General features: G+C 43.4%; 1 protein-coding gene across 1 annotated transcript; it reads right to left on the bottom strand.

Annotated features, from left to right (window-relative positions):
- Positions 1–7324: 7324 nt before the first annotated feature.
- On the bottom strand, positions 7325–21696 carry LOC105071483 (ADP-ribosylation factor 2). Its single transcript, XM_010958165.3, has 5 exons — positions 21458–21696; positions 19240–19406; positions 16276–16386; positions 11001–11125; positions 7325–9120 (listed from the first exon to the last, which is right to left on the bottom strand). The coding sequence occupies exons 2-5, from the start codon at positions 19385–19387 to the stop codon at positions 8959–8961; spliced, it is 546 nt and encodes a 181-aa protein (XP_010956467.1). The 5' UTR covers positions 19388–19406; positions 21458–21696; the 3' UTR covers positions 7325–8958.
- Positions 21697–22033: the final 337 nt, after the last annotated feature.

The raw sequence follows: 22033 nt of genomic DNA, 5'->3' as shown, positions 1-22033 counted from the left end.
AGTGTCCTGTAAAGTCTTACCTGCTTGTTGCCAGCCTCAGTCCTTGGCAGGTTGAGAAAGTAGGGGAGAGAGCCACTCCTCTGGACTCATTTTTGATCCTCATTGTTGAAAAAAGAAATGATGGTGTATTGGGATTCTCCAGAGAAACAGAACCAATGAGACATAATAGTGATATGTGAGAAGAGATTTACTACGGGAATTGGCTTACATGATCATGGAGCCTGAGATATGCTGTAATATGCTGTCTACACACTGGAGGACCAGGAAAGCTAGTGACATAATTCCGTCTGAAGCCAAAGGCGGGTCAGCCTGGTGTAAGTCCTGGAGTCCAAGGCCAAGAACCGGGAGCTCTGATTCCAATGTCCAAGGGCAGGAGAGATGGCTGTCTCAGTTCAAGAAGAAAAAGAATTCACCCTTCCTCCACCTTTCTGTTCTATTCTAGCCCTCAAAGAATTGGATGATGCCCACCCAAAACGGCAAGGATGAATCTTTTTCACCCAGTCTACTGAGTCAAATGCTGATCTCTTCTGGAAATATCCTCAACAGATATAACCAGAAATACCTTTTAACCAGCTAGCTGGGCATCCATTAGCCCAGTCAAGTTGATGTGTAAAATGAACCCTCCCAGATGGGTTCCCACTATTGCAGCCTCCGTCTGGAATGACTTCCTTCTTTCCACTTCCTGACCAGGCCCAGACTCCCCTGCACTCCTAGGGCCTTGGTCCCAATGCTTAGCCTGCCTCTCCACGTTCTGCGTCCTTCCCTGGTTAATTTTTAGCTTCTTCCTTCCCTAACCAAGCCATCAGTTACCCTGCGTCAATACCTTGCATCATCCACCCAGGGAATCACACCTCCTACCGGTCTTGGAAGGCAGGACTCCTCTGTAACCCCATCATCCTGGCCTCAGAGGCAGGACCCACCCACCCAGGAGAAAGTAAAGAGGTGCAGCTTTTTAAGAAACGCAGTGACTGCACTAGGAGCTCATGGCAAAACTCAGATTTTAAGAGGACAGGAATGAGAAAAAGTAGAGAACAAATTGTAAGAATGGATAGTTTCAGAAATGTTTACTAATGAGATGAACGTGCACGAGCACAGTGCCTAGAACGCAGCAGCAAGTATTCAATAAATATTAGGTGGTATTCACGTTAGTAGTAGTATTAGTAATGAAACCCAGAAGGCTAAGAGCTTGTAATAAAATGTAAATGTAACAAAAGCAGCCTTTAAAAGCTATTTTTTTTTCAGAGCAAGGATAACAGGGTTGATCTGTTCAAGGCAGCTAATAAAAGACTGAGCAAAGTTAAAGCCTTATTTCTCCTAACTTTCTTCCATTTCCTTTGCTAAAGAGAATAATACTCAACCTAGAAAGGTTAACAAACATGATTATGGGGTGACTGGGATCCAAGAAAGATGATGCGGCACTCCAGGAGAGCCCTGCTGCTTTGCACGAGCTCCTGATTGTGACGAACTATGTCTGTAAAATGTCCAGTATGATTGTAGAACCCCTGCTGGTAAATATTGAGAAATCAGGAAGCTAGGAAGGGTGGGGAAAAATTGGAGATGGACATGTTGCCCAGGTTTGGAAGACAAAATGGATTCCAGAAATGACAAATTGGTACGTCTGGTTTTGAGCTGTAGTCAGCTAGGTTTTGACCTCTTACAAAAGACAGCAGACAGCGGGGAGGGCATAGCTCAGTGGCAGAGTGGGTGCCTAGCATGCACAAGGCCCTGGGTTCAGTCCCCAGTACCTCCATCAAAGAAAGAAATAAATGAACCTAATTACTTCCTCCTGGGCAGGGCAGGAGGGTGGGGAAGATGGCAGGTGTAATTAGTGGCTTACTAAGGGTAATTGGTCAAATTACCCTTATTTCCATTATTGATAGATTAGTACATGGAGGCACTGCTATATATATTGTATACTTAATTTTAGCAAAGCACTTGACAGAATCTTTCAGGATTTCTGATGGGCTAGATGAAAACTAAAGGCTAGATTTGAAGTATGATTAGCCCAACTATAGGTGGCTGGCTGAACATGCACATCTAAAGAATCAGACAGTGCCCACTCCAGAGCACATTATAGGTGCTCAGTAAATATTTGTTACTTGAATGAGTCAAGCTGGAGGGAGGCTTCTGATAGCTTGCTCTCATCTGATTCAGTATGCTTTATCATCCATTGAGATGATGACTGATGTGTCACAGTATCAAATTTGCAGAAAGCAAAACTTGGAGGGAGAACTAATACATTCAGTGACAAAATCCAAGATTCAAAATGAAGCCGACAGATTGGGATGACGGGCCAGGGCCTAGATGAAATGAAAAGAGACAAAGATCATTGATTAGATTCCTGAAAGCAGCTGCACAAATGTAGAGGGACATAACTTCACTAAAGCCCATGGAAGAGATTAGCAGGGTTGAAATGATCAGAAGCTAATGTGCTTCATTAACACAAAGTGGCTGCCAAAACACAGCAGTGACCTTCAGTTACACAGGAAGATGGAGAAGGAAGGGTCCCAGTGCACACTGCTCCAGCAACAACAGCTCGTATTTACTGAATGCTTCCTGTATACTGGTCCTGTGCTGTGTTTACTTGAATGATTTTTTAATATGTCTTGTGTAGTTTTGATCCAAAAGAATGTTTGTTTTACTGGAAGAGGGAAAGTTCTGTTTGTATGCAACGTTGAGTGGAAATAAATGTGTGGAGTCTGTGAATTGAGGGCAATGTCATAAGAGACAAACAGTGTTGGTGGGAGAATCTGCAGGGTGTTTACAGTCCTGGGACCTCCCCCACCTGCCGCCAGGGGAAGATGAGTAGCAATCAAGTTAGATTTCAACCAGATGGAGCCATAGACCTGCCTAAGGCTGAATTATTTGGACCCACCCTAGCTAGTCTCAAGTGAATGGATTGCAATGAGAAAGGCCTAGAATAATAACTAAGTAGTGGGGTTACACACCATCCAGTTGGCCCTGCCTTGGGGGTTGTTTAGAGGAGGGGTTTGCACAGAGGATAAAGGGTGAGATAAGAGGACACTCTGGAAAAAATGCCATAAAAAATAGGTGGACGTAGATTAAAAGAGATTAAAGAAACATAAACAAATGTAATGGGTAAAATTTGATTGGATTCTGGTTGGGAAAAAAAAACTGCTATGAAAGACAATTGGTAGAAAATTGAGGAAATTTAAATATGGATTCTCAGGTGTGATAATAATCTTGTGTTTATGTTTAGAATGTTTTCCTGTTTAGGAAGTCAAGGCTGAAATTCTTAGGGGTGAAGGGTCATGATGTCTGCATGTTATTTTCAAACGAATCAGCAAAAGAAGTATATATAGCGAGATCTAAGGAGCACACGGAGCAAATGTGAACAATGGTGGCATCTAGGTGAAGATTTTCTAAGTACTGCTTTCAATAGCATGCTTGAAATTTTTCAAATAGAGATATTGAGGAAAGAAAGAGAAGGGAGTTATTTGTAAGTAACTTCTTGGGTACTGAATCAGGCCAGTCAGCAGCTGTTGGTTCCCCACCCTCCCATCGCTGCACCCCCTCTACCAGGGACCAAAACTCCACTGGAGGAAGGCCCTGTAGACGGAGATGGAAGAGCCCCTTCCCCTGATGGTTTGTGTGTATCTGCTGGGCTGATCACCAGTTGTGACAGCTAATTTGGTTTGCTTTCCTTTGCTCTAGCCATCACCAACCCAGGCCAAACTCACCGAAAGGGGTTGGACAGCAAAACCCCACAGAAGGTGAGAGTCAGCACAAATCTGACAATAACTCAGAGAGACTGAGGCTCAGAGAGACTGGTACTTTTAACTATGGTCACACATCTGGCCTATAGTGAAGCATGGATTTGAACCCAGAGAGCCTTAATTCTAGGCTCCAAACTGTTAACTGGAGATAGCACTGGGCTGGCTTCTACAGAATATCAAGCCCATCACTAGCCCCTACATTTTAAAAAGGATTCTGACAGATCAAAGCAAGAGTGGCAGAGAGACTAGGAGAGGCTGGAAATCTTGTCATATGGAAAACCCTGGGGATTTCTATACGGGATAAAAATGACTTGGGGGGAATGCAAAGACTGTCCTCGAGTGTTGAAACAGATGGTATACGGCAGAGCAAAGAGGTTTATTCTGCACAGCAGGATAAGGACAAGAGAGAGATTTTGACTTTCTAAAGGGTAAGAAAGAGTTTTCCCAAACTGGAATGGGCTACTTTATGAGATACTGAGATCCCTGTCCCTGGAAGTATTCAAGCAGACGCTGGACAGCCATCGGTCAGGCTTTCTACTCTGGGATACTACTCTCCCTCTCTTCTCAAAGTGCTGAGAACTACTGACTCAGCACCCTGGTTGCTGTTGGTTTCATGATTATAAACTTCATATGGCTTTATTGGGGCAGTATTTGTATATCATACAACTCACCCTTTGTAAGCAAACAATTTGATGGTTCTTGGTAAATTTCTACAGTTATGCAACCATGGCCACAATTCAGTTTTAGAACACTGTGATTATCGCTTTTGCTTCCCAAAGAACTTTGTCAGCACCCCAGGCAGGTCCAGGTCACCCTTGGCTGTCATCTCCACTGGACTTAGAGTGCATTGCGTGCCCCGGCTCTCCCTCCCCTCGTATGTTGGCTGACAGTTCTGGGCATGCTACCCTGTGTCCCTAGGCGCTGGACCCTCCCCAGATGTCTCCACTAGCCCCTTTGCTGCTTTCCCTTCTGCTCTGCCAAGCTCCGGAGGCCAGAGCCCACGGCAGTGGTGTGTACTAGAAGGATACAGGCCCCGGTGCCCCAGACATGCATTTGAATAATGGCCATGTGGCCGCCAGCAAGTGATTTTTTCTTCTTGAATCTTGGTTTTCCCCTTTGCAAAGCTTATATAATACATGCCTTGCTGGGTGTGATGATTAGAGATGATATATATAAACTGCCTAGGACAGCATCCAGGCTGCTCAGTTAAGTAGTAGTGATTACTGCTTCACGATCACAATTGTTGCTGGTGACTTTATTATTGACAGGTTTTTTGTGTGGGGGGAGGGCAGTTATTAGGTTTATTTATTTTTAGAGGCGGTACTGGGGGTTGAATCCAGGACCTTGTACGTGCAAGTCATGCACTCTATCACTTGAGCTATACCCTCCCTCGCTGGTGCCTTTATTATTATTGGCACTCACAAGTCCTCTGCTGAGTGCCCACTTTGCCTTTCTCTTCCAGACATATTCCTGGCTGTAGTTTTCTGGGTCACTCTTGGCATCCAGGCTCAAGAACATGGATTCTTCTACACTGGAAACCCCTATGGTCCACCCCAGCCAGAACTGCATGTCAGGGGGACGGAGCAGCAGCAGCACCTAGTGGCAAGGAGCAGCAGCAAGCTATTTACTGGCCAAATTAGTAGCTGGGCTTACGATTGGACACCTCGGAGGTCACCTAGTTCAGCGGTCCACCCAGTGCTTGCGTGTTGCCCACAGCATCCTCCTGGAGGCCTTCCCGTGCCGTGCATCAGAGTAAAATAATGAAAATCAAAATAGGAGAAGAGACTCCTTAGAGACCACAGGGTGGTGAAAAACAGTTTAAAAAGTGTCTCCCCCAAATCTAGATAGAAAGGAGACCAGTGGTTAGTGGTGGCCTAGGGCTGGGAGGTAGGTTAGAACTGGGGGGTGACTGCTACAGGTTACAGGGTTTCTTTTCAGGGTGATGAAAATGTCCTGAAATTGATTGCAGTGTCACAGCTGCACAGATCTGCGAAGGATACTAAAACCAGTGAACTGTAAGGGTTTATGAATTACATCTCAATAAAGCTGCTGCCAAAAATGGGTGAAAAGAATATCAAAAACTTCAAAAAAAAGTGTCTCCAAAACATATGGTCAGATTTGCTGTGTACTGACCACCTCTGCAAGATACCTGTGGACAAAGGACACAGGTCACTTTAAGGTGTCATGCTACATTTGAAACCTACCTCCACAGGAGTATAAAGCCACCTGTCTTGAGCAATTCACATGAAAACATTCTCAGCCTTAAGGCATTATTTTAAATAGATCAAACTACATGATCCACAATATATAGAATTGACTCATGGACCCATTACCCCGATATTCTTGGTATTCACACAGAGCTCTTCCCCAGGTTAGCCTGGGGATTTCCTTTCCAGGAGAGGAAACTGAGTATCAGAGGTTGAGTCCAGTTGAATCCAGCTAGTGAATGGGCAGAGCCCCAACTTCAGCCTTGGCCTTTGGCTCCAGATTCAGAGCTCTCGCCGTTCTGATAGGGGCACCATACATCCCCCTTTATGTCCCTGCGTAATTATTAGAAGCACCCCTTTCCCTCTCAAGGTTACAAATTCCTAACTATGGGGCAGTCTTCTCCCTGGGGCTCTGCCTCATCTGTCATCAGGCTGATGCCCCACAACTGATGTTGTGGTCAGGCCAACAGCAGGTCAGCACTTCCTGAGGCACCGGCCAACTCCCCAGGCCTCTCACCTGCCCAGAATAGGCAAATCCATAGAAACAAGAAGTGGATCAGTCATTGTGGGGGGCCGTGGGGAAGGGAGAAGTAGGGAGTGGGTGCTAATGGATCCAGGGTTTCTTTTGCAGTGATGAAAATAGTCTAAAATTAGTAGTGGTAGTCGCAGAACTCTGTGAATATGCTAAAAAACACAAATCTTTTTTTAAAGGAAGAAAGAAAAAAAAGGTGAGGGTGGGACACAGCAATATGCTTTTTTAAACAAGCACCCCAGCTGGTCTTATTAGCACTTCCCATGGTAAGAGAAGGACAGCATTCAGCGGGATTAGAAGGTGACTAGAGCGGGAGAGATTAAACATAGCCCCCATCCCATCCCACTTCACTGCTTTGATAAACAATGCTGATCAGTTTGTGGCCAGCACTGCTGCTCACACTTGGACATCAAGATACCTCCAGGGAAACACCAGGCAAAGCATGCAAAGGTCTGAGATATTTAATCCTCACAACTCTATGAGGTAGGAACGATTATCCCCACTTAAAAGTTAAGCAAACTGAGGCTCAGAGAGATGCAGGCAAAAAGTAATAGGCCAAGCAGCTAGAGGGTCATAGCTGGGATGTTAACATGGCTTTCAGGGACCCAAGTCTTTGCTCAAAGCTACTACACTGAAGTGCCCTCAACTCACCAGCTCCAAATTCCCAGAAGGAGAAAGACAGTAGTTGAAAGCGTCATAGAAAGTGTGAATGAGGGGCACTGCTGAATGCAGAAGGGCCAGGACAGTGCAAGTGCCCTGGGGCTTTTCAACAGCAAGTCCGCTAAGTTGGAGAGGGAAAGGGATTTTAAAGTAGCTCAAGACATCCAGAAGCACATGGCTGTCCTCTCCTCCTTCCAAAGCAAGTTCTTTATTGTTCAACAAATCAACAAGAGTTTAATGAGACCTAGCACTGTACTAGGTACACGGTATTAAGCATAAATACAAAAGTATAAGACATAGTCCCTGCCAATTTCAGGCATACAATCTAAATATTTCTCAGGACTTAACTCCATGGTTAAAATCAAATCTGGACTTCGTTGCCAGTACTGCAATGAACATTCTTTGAAGTCAACATCTGAAAGAAAAACATTACACCCCACACTTACCATGGCATGAAATTTCTTCCTAGTGATAGCAACTTCATTGTCTTCAATAACAAGGTTTACTTTTGTTAAAATTCACGTTACATTCCCCTCGTCTGTAATCTGAATGAAGGGTTTTTGAAAAAGGGATTTTAAAAGGTAGTAGTGGAAAGCTTAGGTACAAATTTGGCCAATAGCTGTCTGGGCTAAAGAGCTCTAGAATATTAAGTCTTGAGCCGAGCTCATTTCCAGGCCATTTTTACTACTATTTTGAGGACAGCATAAAGCATGTTTCCACATAGGACATTATTGCCAACCAGAAGAGGGAGTCAGTGCCACAGAGAGTGGTCTGGACAAGACAACTTTCAGAGCAAAATTTAGCACCAACCAACTCGGGGACAATACCAGGGGCTGCCGGGAGTTTCATCCCCCAAATTAACCTCTTGATTCTCTCACAAACTCTCAGAACTCAAAGGCGTGTGGTTCTGGGGACAGCAGCTAACTCAAACCAAAAGTTGAACGAAGATACTGTACACGGTAACGATTCCATCCCAGGAGTGAACCTCCTGTTTCGAGCAGAGAACATTCAGCACCCAGCAGAGAAGTGGGAGCAGCAGTCTTAGGAGCCGGGAGCCCGAGACTGTGGTCCAGGGACACAAACCCGACCCGCGCCTCACTTCCTTCACCGGACCCTCCATGCGACCGCACGGCCCCAGTAAAGAGCCTTAGCCGCGTGCCGGGTTACTACCCCATAGGGTCTCCATTTGGCAAATAAGAGGCAAATCAGGGAAGGACTAGGTAATTTTCTAGTGTTACAGGGTCTGGATACTCTAATGAACAAAGACCACTGATTCCTTTCAACGAAGCACATTAAACCAGGAAGTCTGGGCTGGAATATAACTTAAGGGAGAAGTTTAAATCTGAACTGAAAACTGCAGTAAGCAAGTGCCTTTTTTTTTCTTGGGGATCATTCACTTTAAAGTACTGAAAAGTGAGATGCTAGCTCTGGCACACACGGACACCCAAGTCTAGCAGGACCCCAGGTATGCAGAGACACCAGATCCGGGACCAAACGAATGAAATCGGTCCGCGGCCAACCCTCCCCCTCCTCCCCACCACAAAGCACTGTGGCTATGGTGCACCAGTAAGCCCTCTGGACGCCTCCATCCATTGCAAAACTGGTCATCACAGCCGTTGAAGTGGAAGGTAGCACTTAAAATGTAACACTGGAGTTTTGTAACATGTAAGACTGGTTTTCTGCTGGCATGTATAAGGCACCATGTGAGAAAGCTGCTCCCATGCCCAGCCACACACCCACACTTGGCTCCTCACACGCACACATGCACACAGAAGAGGCCGGCAGATTTTGCCATGATGCACAGGGAGTGGAGCGCTGCCCATCACTTCTGGTTTTTGAGCTGGTTGGAGAGCCAGTCCAGGCCTTCGTAGAGCCCGTCTCCGCTGGTGGCACAAGTAGCCTGAATGTACCAGTTTCTCTGGCGGAGGGAATGTAAGCCAAGCTTGTCTGTTATCTCTGCTGCATTCATAGCATTGGGAAGATCCTTGAAGGAGAATATTCAAAAGTCAGTTTATAAATGTTATATCCACATAATGAAATATTATGCTCTTCCCCACAAACCTGCCCTTAACTCACAGTCTTATGTCTAGCCTTCCGGTGGCTCGGGCCCAAAACCTTGAAATCATCCTTAATTTTTCTTCTCTCTTACTACCTTCACAACTCCACACTAGGAAATCCCACCAACCCTACCCTCAGAATGTATTCAGAATCTGACTACTTCTCCCCACCTCCGCAGCTATACTCTGACCCCACCACCATCACTTCTCACTTGGATTACTGAAATAACTTCCTAATTGGTCTCCCTGCTTCTGCTCTTGCTCCTCTAAATTGTTCTTTGAAACCAGCAGTCAGTGAACGTTGGATCAAGTCATTCTTCTACCAAAACCCTGCAGAAGCTCTGTCTCTCAGGTAAGAGCCAGAGTCCTGAGGATGGTCTGCAATGCCTTTGTGACCTGAGCCCCTGTGACGCCTTCTAATTGTCCTGCTCCATCTTTTTAAATACAGCATTCAGCACAAGTTACTATGTTATAAAACTGACTTATTTAGTATGTTTACTATCTGCCTCCTCTGACCAGAATGCAAGCTTTACAGGGGCAGGAATCTCTGTCTTGTTCTCTGATGTATTCCAAGTGCCTAGAACTGTGCCTGGCACATAGTAAGCTCAAACAGAATTTGAATAAATTAGCATTAAAGAACAAGGCAGATCTAGATACGATGATATGGAAGGACATCAAATAGATGCTAAGTGAAGAAGCAGGTTGCAAAACAGAATGCAGGATATGATCTCTGGAATTTAAAAATGAATACAGTCATATAACTGATTATATAGACAGAAAGTTTTATCTCTGGAATGAGATATAAGAAATTTAACAATGTTTTACCCTGAAGAGTGGGGCTAGAATATTCTGAACTGTCTGCATATTTAGATGATGAGCATGTTCTGTTCTTATAATTAAAAAGAACAAATGTTATTTTCTTTTCTGAAAGTCCACTATGTTCACGAGTGAACTTCAAACTTATGTCAGACCTAACAGTAGGGTAATGGTTGCGTGAATGGTGATCTGCCCACCATTTAAAATCGTGTTTACAAAGAGTTAGATGATAAGAGAAAATGCTTTCAGTAAACCTGAAATGGCAAAACAGGAGGCAACACTGTCACACAGCGCAATCTCAATTACACAACCAATATATTCATGAAGGAGAAAGTACAAGGAAACACTTCGAAAAGTGACTGTGGTTACATCCACATGATTCTACCTTCTTTTCTACGCTTAGTTCAGCTTCGAGTCCTGAGGCTGCATAATTCCACACCTGGCCCTCCTCCCATTCCTCTTTTACTGTTTTATGTTTTATTTACATAGAAGCTGGTTTTCCCCAACGATAGGCCCCATGTGATCCAATCTCATCTCCTTTGCTCCCCTAACCCCACTCTGCTCCAGCAGCACTGGCTGCCTTGCTGTTGGCCTTCAGGTCTCTGCCCAGAGGTCATCTTATCAGACAGGCATTCTGGCCCTCACTCACATCACTCCTTCCTCCACGACACTCCTCCCAGACACATTACATAGTATTTACTGACTGACTCTCCTCCCACTAGAATGTAAACTCCACAAACACAGGGATTTTTGACTGTCTGGTTCACTGCTATATCGTTAATACCTAAAACAATGCCTGGATCTTAGTAAATGCTCAATATTCGCTGTTGTAAGTGAATGACAATAAGACATATGCTAAAAAGGAGGTGGCGAGAAGGGTGATGGGAGCGACTGGAGGAGGGAGGCAGACATCTAATTTAAATAGTTACATTTTTAAGTGAGCAGCTGGCAGTACTTTTCCATCCTAGTATTCAGAAAGCCAGCAACATACCTGTTTATTCACAAACACCAATAAAACTGCATCTCTGAGCTCATCTTCGGCTAACATTCTGGTTAGTTCTTCTCGGGCCTCATTGACCCGCTCTCTGTCATTACTGTCGACCACAAATATCAGACCTGGGAAGAAATTAGAAGTGTGTTAGTAATCTGAACCCAGGAAGGGTAGCTGTTTACATGTCCTTACAGCTTCTCCCTGCTTACGTGTGTGGTTTCACTGAACACGATCACTATGGAAGGATATATAATCTCCAGAACTGGGAAGCCTGCTGCACACCCAACTAGACTTTCCCAGAGGCATCATAGCCTTCTGCCAGATTAATAACAAGAATACAGAGAGGAAAGGTTAGGCTCATTTTTAATCATTTCATTTCTACGTCATGCCTACATAATGAAGACCCAATAAAAATCTATGGACATCAGAGTTCGGATAAGCTGCCCTGGTTAGTACATCGATGTGCCAGCGGGTAAAGCATCTTGACTCCATGGGAACAGGATGACACAAGCTTCCTGTGTGGCACCTCCCAGTTCTCACCTGATGCGTCTCTCCTTTAGGCTGGTTCATTTGTATCCTTTGGCTATAATAAAACTGTAATTTTAATTATAGTGCTTTCCTGACTCTTGTGAATAATTCTAATCAGTTATCAAACCTGAGGAGACAGTGGGAACTGCCAAATTTGTAACCAGCTGATCAGAAGTGAGGGTGACCTGGGGAGCCCCGAATTTGTAGCTGGTGTCTGAAGTGAGGGAGTCTTGTGCCCTTAACCTGTGAAGTCTGGCCCAACTCCAGGTAGTTGGTATCAGAAGTCTTTGCAGCGTACCACACTGTATAGCAGCAGAGAAATCCCAGGAAGCAAGAGACAGGCTGAAGAAAGGGACCACCACATTGCATCTGAGCAAAGGTGGTTGAAACCTGCACAGACCTGGTCACACCACACTGGCTGGAGGAAGGGGTGGGGCCAAAAGGATCTCCAGAGGAGGAGCCCAGGAGGAATCCAACACACCATCCAGACACAGGATGGGGAAGACTCTCCTAGCAGTAGTCTCTGTGACATTAATGGTAATAACAACTTGGGAGTGAGTGAGCCAACAATAAACCCTTTGTAAGACAAAAATGGGAAGTGGCAGCCAACAAAACTCATTTGACTGTAGGCTGTATCAACAGTAGTGACAGTAGCTCAGTTTCCGAAATATGGGCAATAAAAAGCCAACTCTACTGTACATCAGTCAGAACATCCTGGGAATGTTAGGTGGTCGGGGCTGGACTCTAAGACACAGGCAGACTGGAAGGAGTCAAAGAATGACTAGGACAGAAAAGGAATGAGATAATCATGTCATATGAAAAAGAATTTATGTAACTGGGATATTTTACCTGGAGAAAAGACTCATTGAGGGGACTGACAGTTGTCTTCAAATATCAAAAAGCTATGACATAAAGAGAGATTCAGCCTGTCTTCTGTAGTTCTGTAAGTAGATGGAAGACCAGCAGGTAAAACCACAGGGGTCAAGGTGATAAAGAGTCAACAGAACTGGAGATGGGCTGCACGCCTGTCCCTGGAGATATCTGTGCCCACCTTAAGTCACAGCTCATGGGGACACTGCAGAAGGGACCCTGCTGGCCTGAAAAGGGTAGTGGGATAAGATGTCCTTCTGACAATGAGATCTCACCAGCATGTCTAGGAGGGAAAGTCAGTGCTGGCCCTCGGCCCTTTCCCTCCGTGCTTCCCAGGCCCGCCCGACAGCTGCCTGACCAGCTGCTCTGGAGCAGCTCACTCTGGAGGACAGGAGCTCCCACAGCTGCTGAATGTTTGGGGCTTACATGAGAGTCAATCTCATGCCTGTTACGTCATATCAGACCAAAAAATGCAGAACATTCAAAACTCCCCCCAAAGATTTGACAGGCTGCCAGTAAGTAGTTCTGAGCTCTGATCATAAATAAGCAAATGATGTTATCCTGAAATCTGAGGAGATTCTTGTCTCCGATGCAAAACTGACAGAGTGGAAGCTAACATATTATCCCTTTGCCATTCCTAATAAAAATAAGGGTTTATAAATATTAGGTCCCATTTGATATTGTTTTTATTTAGATCCTTATGTAAAAAACAAAAGAATCTAGCATCAAACTTGCTACACTTACTACACTTACTACACTGAGAGAACCTAGAAAAGGTAAATTTACACATGAATGGTACACTGCAATTTGTTTTTAAAAGTAGGGAAGAATATGTATCTAAAGCTTCTTGTATATACATAAAGATATACAAGAAAGAAAAGTTGTCTGTGGGAGGGGAACTGGGTGGTTAGGGGACACGAATGAGATGACTTTTCATTGTATACTTTTATCTCTTAAAATTTTGAACCATGTAAATATATTGCCATTTAACAAATTAAAATGTCCAAACCCATAATCAAGGAGAAAAATCTTTCCACATCAGAACTAACGGACCATTTTATGCCTTCTATATGATAAGTCAACTAAGAAATGACATAAACAGTTCAAATTCCAATCTATACACAGTTTAGTGTCTTAATAGAGAGCTAAGCTATCATTAAGTCTGTCCTACTTAACATACTGATAAAGAAGAAAATTTAAATTAAAAGAGACAGCCTGACTATTGGGAAGTTGGCAGGAAAGACAGGGACAACATCCAAAATTACCAATGGCTGAAATGTTTGGAACCAATCAAGAGACAGCAAATCCATTCTTCAAACAGTCCCATTTGCTAATTTCATGAGGAGTCTCAATTACCCACCCCAAGGTCCTAGAATATAAGCCAGTTCCTCACCATCAAAGCAATAGTTACTGAAATTCGATAAAATTAGGCTTGTTATAAATAGAAGATTAAAAACAAAAAGGTATTTCAACTTGCTGAGTGTGACAACTCTTAGTAGGGCAGGCAAAAGGAATCCTGCCAGAGAATGAGGACGTAAAGCCTCAAATAATTTGGTCTGAGATGGTTAATTTTGTGTGCCAGCTTGACTGGGCCACAGACATTTGGTCAAACGGTATTCTGGGCATGTCTGTGAGGGTGTTTCTGGGTGGTGATATTAACAACTGAATCAGTACACTGAGTAAAGTAGACTGCCCTCCACAATGGGAGTGGGCCTCATCCAATCACTGAAGCCCTGAATAGAGCAAAAAAGAGGAGTACGAGAGAATTCACTCTCTCTGTCTATTTCGGAGCTGGGACATCTATCTTCTGCCCCTGGACTGGAACTTACACCATCGGCTCTCCTAGTTTTCCTGCTTGCCAACTACAGACCCTGAGACAACTCAGCCTCCACAGCCATGTAAACCAATTCCTTATAATCAATCATATATACATACAGAAAGACATATGTATGTATTTAATATATATGTATGCATATCCATCCATCCTTTTAGTTCTGTTTTTCTGGAGAACCCAGACTATCACAGGCTCCTATCTGAGTGCCTACTACCTTCCAACCATAGAAGTAAGCTTTTTATAAAGTTAATCTCATTTAAGCCAAATGATCCAGCGCAGTAGGTATCACCTCCATTTTACAGATGAAGAAACTGAGACAGGAAAGGTTACTTAACTTTCCCGAGATTTCACAGCAGAGCTGTGGTTCAAACCCACATTTTCTTGTTTTATTACTGGTGAGGAATTGCAATAGTTTGGCCAATATGGCAAATGCCAATCCAGGTTAAATGGACATTCTGAGTATCAAAAAGTATACTGTCCACAATGGATTGACACACAAAGATATAAAAATCAAAGAGTCATCACGGGAAGTTGCTAGGGTATCAAGCTGTTTCTCTGAAAATCAATAAAGGGAAGAATTAAACATTTTTCCTGCCTTTCTTATATAAACTATATTTCAGAGAACCCAAATATCTGATGAAGGAATTCTTTGTTTAGAAGATTTCAGCTAATAATGCAGATGGAATGACAGGAAAAAAATGGAGGGATAAACTATTGTAGAGGAAGAGACTAAAGAGACACAACAATGAAATGCAATGTGTAAGCTTTCATTCCTGATGCAAACAAATCAAATATGGAAAGGACGTATTTGATACAACTGGAAAAATGTGAATAAGGACAGGGTACCAGATACTAAAGAAAGAATATTAATTTTGGAGATGTGATAATGCATGGAGATTACCTTAAAAAAAGGTTTTATTAGTTTTAAGTAAGTACTTAAGGATGTATGAGTGAAAGGCATCATGTCTGGCATTTGCTATAACGTACTCTGAACAAAAGGTTGGTAATGTTGAAGCTTGGAGACGGGTACATGGGAGTCCGTTATGTATCCTCTTTCTTTTTTGTTTTAAATTTTCCACTAACAAAAGTGATTTTTAAAAAAGATAAATGCAGTATTTTGAGCAAAGACATTCTAAATCTACAGGCTGAGAAAATAGCTATAAATGGAGTTAAGTGTCAAAGGTAATAGCTAAAACATAGAGGGACAGTTGACTTGGGTATTTGGTCTGAAAAGACCAACAAGTTATCAGTCTTTACCATGAAACATAAGCAATGAAAACATCATCATCACTAGAATCTTCAAAATTAGAAGACTCCAAATAAATCCTAAAAGGAGTAGTATGTAGACGCCATATGGTTATGATTCCACATGAGAATCAGGGTGCAAAAACTACACGAACAGCTCATGGATATCTTAATAGGCAATATTCTGTAAGGTATCATTTATCCAACGGGAAAAAAATCAAATAGATTGATGGGGGAGAGGGACACATTAAAACCCCAACTTTTAAGACACCAATAATAAGGAAATAAGATAGTGATCTGGGGTGTTTGTGCCTATTTGTGCACTTGTAGGATAACAGGGCAGCAGGGAGGGACTGTGGCCACACAGGCTGCTGGGATCTGGGGTTCCAGCCATCCCTGTTCATCTCTTTCTTTCCACGGGTATACTTTTTAGATATTCTCAACAGGCTTAAAAGAGGTTACTAAATTCAAATTCTTCAAAACTTGGTACTTCATCTAAGGCACATATAACTTTCAGTTAACCAAAAGATGAAATTCATGAGGATAACCATTTTCTAAATGTTCTGGATTAAGAGGAGATTCCTATCCAAGGCATTAAAGCCCAAGTACTTTTTCAAGGAAGGCAGGAACCAAATCCCAAAAAGAAATCGCCCCAATAAACAGAAGTGGGTCATCAGAAGAGAAGGAATGCCCGGCAGTCCAAGCAAAGCAGAGTACCACAAGGTTCTGTTTCAAGCATCCATCTCTAGATGCTTTTAACAGAAATGATTCCAAGGCTATAAAGTGGATAATCTTCACCTTGTGTGTTCTGGAAATAATGTCGCCACAAAGGTCGGATTTTGTCCTGGCCACCAACATCCCAAACTGTGAAGCTGATGTTTTTATATTCTACCGTCTCCACATTGAAACCTAAATTGGGAAGATGGAGAAAAGGTTTAATGAAGACTTTAGATGGTTCAACAATTCAAAATAATTTCAGCTAACATTTGGACAGTATTTTTAATTTACAAAGCAGCTTGCTAGTCAAAGATCTATAGCTTACAAAACAGAATGTGCTAGTCAGCTGGTTCTCCCATTCGTCACGACAGGTGTCTCAAACCTCCTCTGCTCTCTCCAGTCTCCCACCTCACATCTCCCCTCTTCCTCTAGCAGATCTTACACATACTTCAGAGCAAACAGAAGCCATCAGTAGGACTAATTCTACTTCCCACCACACAATGGAGAACCCTATCTACATCTTCAACCAAACTTCTCTCCCTCCCTCTTGGAACAACGGAAGGGGGCAACTAACTACTTAATGCCAATTCCACGCACCCATGTGCTGGATCCAATCCACCCACACTGTCTGGAACCTTGTACTCTTGCTGTTCTCTCCTCCTATCTGAAATCTCCAACCTGTTCTTCTCAGCATGCTCACATCTTTTACAGCTTTCCAAAAAATCCCTTCCTTGACTCCACATCTTCACCTGATACTACTTCCTATTTTCCTTTAAAGTCAAACTTCTCTTAGAAGTTTAGCTACCTTCACTGCATCTACTTTGTCACCTTTCACCCAATGCACCCCAGTTCTGCTTCACCACGTTACACTGCTGGTCTCGCCAAGGTCAGCAAGGTCATCTCGCCAATAAATCCAACAAATGCTCTCCCAGCGGTTATGTAATTTGATTTTGTATCTGACATTACTGCTCATTCCCTTCTTGAAACTCTTGCCTGGCTTCCCATTTTCCTTCTAGTTCTATGGCTGTACCTTCTTGGTCTCCTTAGTGAGCTCAACCACATTTGACTGATCTTTAAATGATGCCTACTTCAGCACTGTTTACATAGAACCATTGTAAATAACCTAATTATCCATCAATGAAAATTCGTTGAATATATAGCTACATAATAGAATACTATCTAGTTATTAAAATTTGATGTTGATCTGTATCAGTTATTCTTTTTATGGAGTCAAAGTTTAAAGTTTTTAACGAATAAAACTTAAAAAATGATAGACATATTCACAATATTCATAATTATTGCACTGTATTGTAAGATTTTTTTTAAGTACAGTTACAATGTATCAATTTCTAGCATACAGCAGTCATGTATATATATATATACTGCATTGGTTATTATTTAAGTCCCAAAACTTAGTGGCTTAGAACAATGATTCTCCTCCTCCCCGATTCTGTGGGTTGCCTGGGCTTCCTCTTGCAGGTGCATTCAGCTATAAGTCCTTTGGGGGCTAGGCTGGACTTCTCTCTCTCCACGTGGCCTTTTTATTCTCAAGGAGCATTCAGCTTCCTTATGTGGGTGGTAATGTTTCAAAAGGGCAAGCTCCAAGGCACAAGCACATATCAAGTCTTTGTGTGAATCACATTTCCAGATGTCCCCTTGGCCAAAGCAAGTCATGTGGCCAAGCTCTGCATTGCTGTGGAAGGAGGCTGCAGACGGGTGTGGCTAACTGGGGGATGACTCACTGGGGGCCATTAGTTTAACAATCTACCACAGGAGCAGTATTCAGTTCATTCAGCAGTTACTGGGGACAGTAGTGAACAAGACAGACATGATTCCTGTTCTTATTTACACTTTTGGAAGAGAGACAGTGAGCAAGCAGTGACAAATGTGCTGCGAGTTACTAAGAAGTTCGGTTGCTATGGAAACTTGTAACAGGGGAAAACCAGTCCAAAGAGTCAGGAAAGGTGTCCCTGAGAAATAATGTTTAAACTGAGGCCAAAAGAATGAGCTGGCATTAGCTACATAAAGGGGGGATGGGTGGGAGAAAGGAAGAAGGCAGGAAGGCATTCCACAGAGAGGAAATGACACAGAAAAAGATCCAAACACATTGTCTAACGCAGAGTAAGTTGGAAAACAGAATGCATATGATTTCACAAAGATGTTCACCAAAATCTTAATAGCACAGTGTTTTTTTAACACTTGTTTATATTTTTTCTGTTTGTATGGCATTATGGAAGCATGGATTATTTTTATGATTGGAGAAAACCAAGCAATTATGCTATTTTCATTTGGGACTAATAACAGTTTTTAAATTGTGGGTATGAACATTTCCTCCATCTGGCTTCCTCCTTCTTCAAATGTTGCAATCTCTGAAGCTACTGCCCAAGTGGGAAGTTGATCCGTTGGTTCCTGTGCCTGATCCAACATTCAGAACACTACTGACGTTCGCATGCCAACTTGGGGAGCCTATTCTTGTGCAGGATCTGGAGGCAGCTCATAAGGCAAAGACTAAGTTCTATCAAAACTGCCTTTGCAAAAGCCTTAAATAGCCCGCAAAACACAGTGCTGGTTTGCAGGAATGACTACACTGCCAGATTGTCCTCCAGCATTGAAACAAATCAGATTCTTCTGCTGACCACCAGCTCAAGTGGCTGGCATAAGCCAGAGTGAAGGGGGAAAAAAAATCACACCGCATCTTTAAACACTGAGAGCCTACTTGGTGTGGAGAGCTGCTTCCACTTAGAAAGGCCAGCTGGAAGGAAGACTGATTTTAATGATCATTATCTTTTTCTTTTTTGCCAAGCAGATAGGGTTAAATTTGTTCCACGTAAATGTGTTCATATGACTCCCCAGTAAAACTAGCACTGTGCCAGAGATGCCAGGGAGCAATTAGGGAATTGAATATATTACCTGGTTTTGGCTTCAAAAAGTGTATACTCTTGGGGTGGACAAGGTTTACAAAAAGAAATATTCAATAATATAAGAAGCAGGTAAAAACATAACACACTGAAGTGTAAAATGCTTTTATCCAGGTCGTTAACATACCTATTGTAGGGATGGTAGTCACAATCTCTCCCAGCTTCAATTTGTACAAGATGGTGGTTTTTCCAGCAGCATCCAAACCCACCATAAGAATCCGCATCTCTTTTTTCCCAAATAGACTTTTAAACAGTTTTTCAAAAACGTTCCCCATTGTAATTGAACTCTGTTACCTGAAGGGAAAGAAAGGCAAGTTAAGTAATTGTTCTTTGCAGAAATATAGAAACAACAAACATAAAATACAAGTCTCTATTAGAGGTGGCTCCTAGTGAAAATTAAACAATTTTAAGTATAGTTTGGCCAATAAGGAGTAGAGACTCTTGTTTTCAAAGGGAAGCTCAACTCAGCCTTTTGACACCTTGCCAGAAAATTCTCTCTTCCATGGTAACATCCAAGTGGGTTATGTGGAAGCACAGTTTCAACGGTGGCAGGCTTTAGCCACCTTAAGCGTGGAAGCAATGCCACAACAAATACCTAAACTGCTGAAATTAGAATGTATGAAGTGGAGAACCAACTTAGTTTATACAACATGAAGCAAAGTCTTTAAGGCATGTTAAATCTCAGTATCTCTTAGAAATTTAGTAGTTGCCTTTGTCTAGCAGACAGTATCGATACCCAGAAAAAAAAACTAAAAAATTTCAGAGGTGAGGAAATACATTATTGGGAAACTGCACTGTGAACAAAGAAATTAACTAGGCAAAGAGTTGAGAAGATACCATAGCGGCCAGTGTGGGCCATCATGTTACCCTCAATTTTTAAAAACTTTTTATTGAAACATAATTTACATACAGATATAAACATACCTGATAACTGTGCATTTCAATGAAATGTCATGAACCAGATCAAAAAGAGATGGTTACCAGTGACCCAGATCTCCTTGTGCCCCTTCCCAATCATTACTCCCCAAAAGATAATCACTATATTTACCTCTAAATGTTCAATTTTATTTTTGGTAGAGTATGTGATAAACTCTATGAAGGAAGGTAACAGTAAAAAATCAGCTTTGCAGAAAAATTTACAGTCTTTAACCTTAACAGATCAGCCTATTTCAAGTGTGAGCTTGACATTCTAAATAAAGACTTAAAAGTAGTATTGTCTACAAATCTAACCTTGCTCCTGGAAGTCTATAAAAATTCTTTAAAGAGAAATTTAAAAATCCCTTGTTTCCTTTTAAACTGCTAACCATAGGAAAACTTTACTCCTGGGCAGAGCAGGGGTAAGATGGAACAAGAACAGCCCATCTCTCATTCATCCGGACCATCTGGACCTCAGAGGGGAGGTCACCAAATTCCAGAGGCCCCACCTCTGAAATTCAACCGTCTCCCACAGTAGCTTAACTTCATGGACGATGTCCAAGTACACATCATTCCATTCTAAGACCTAAGAAAAGGGGCAGAGCATTTATCCTGTACATAAATTAGGTACAGGTGAACTGCTACAACCAAAAAATGATGATGAATGCTTTAATCATTCATAGAAAGTCCATATAGAAAGTATGCACAAGTCCAATGCATTGCAGTACTCAAAATCTTGTTGGGCGACAAAACTAAAGATTCTGTGTCTTGTTTCCGAAAAAGACAAATCCCACAGATGAGAAAAACAGTGAGGAACACGCTGAGGGAGAAAAAGTATTTCCCACTTAGATGTCCACTGAAGCAAATACTAGATTCCTCCTCCTAACCACACACAGTACACCTCCCAGGTTCTCCCTCCTGCTTCTCTTGTCCTATTTTTCCTACTCATCTACCAAAGGCGCTCAGAGCCCACTGCGCTACTGGAGACCCTCTGGAAGAAGACGTCGCTGACCCTCGCGCCTCTTTGGCATGCTCACCCTCCCCTGCCACCAGCACCAATTGACCATCTGGGAGAACTGGGGGTAGATCTCCAGTGCACCAACTAGAGCCGGTGGCCAAGTGGGCGTGCCCAGCGGGCGGGCACGCGCGCCGGGTCCCGGGGAAGGCCTCCGAGTGTTCTTGCTGACCGGCCGCCAGGCCGATTCCTCTCGACCTGCAGGTCCTCGGAGAGCGGACGGCCCCTAAGTGGACGAGCCAAGCCTCTCTCGATCCCCGTAGCCTCGGCCCTACACAGGGCGGAGAAGGCACAGGGAGTCCAACCCCTTTCTGCAGGGCTCCCGCTCACTCTGGTTTCCCGACCTCTGAAGGTGCGGAAATCCAACCAGGCCTTGAATGCCGCAGCCCCCCTCCCTCCCCAGCCCGCGACTCACCTGTCACCAAACTGTAGGGGTACCAATACCGCTGCCTTTAGGATTTCGGATCCCCTGTGCAAAATGGCGACAGGCTTGGGGCGGGAACAGTAACCAACCTATCACCCACCGCCTCTTGGAGCTTTTGTACCAATGAGCTCGAGGTTCCGTGAGTGACGACAAGTCTGGCCAATGTTAAGGACAATAAGAGCCTAGGCGTGAGGAGGCCCGCCCCTCGCGACCTAGGCGACCGCAAGAAGCTCTGGAAATGCCGGGTTTATCTTCCAACGACAGCTCTCCGCGCCCCGGCGAAACATGCCCATTTGCCACGCCCCAATGCTGCGTGCGACCAATCAAAAATGTGAAAAGATTTCCGATTAGCTCCACCAATCAACTCGGAGAAAAATCCATGGATTGAACTAACCCCGGGAGGATTCGGACCAACTGGCTGCGCATGTGGGCGGGGTCAAGTTCATGCTGATATTTAAGGAAATTTGCCACGGTTGAGCTAAAAGTAGAAACCAGTTCGGGGCGTTATTCTGTGTGGGAAACACCCAGACACCCACACCGAAATTAGGCATAAGGAAGGTTTCCTAT

The sequence above is a fragment of the Camelus bactrianus genome, chromosome 16, assembly GCF_048773025.1.
Source record: "Camelus bactrianus isolate YW-2024 breed Bactrian camel chromosome 16, ASM4877302v1, whole genome shotgun sequence".
NCBI classification, from domain to species: Eukaryota; Metazoa; Chordata; class Mammalia; order Artiodactyla; family Camelidae; genus Camelus; species Camelus bactrianus.
This window is presented reverse-complemented; position numbering and strand designations above follow the sequence as displayed.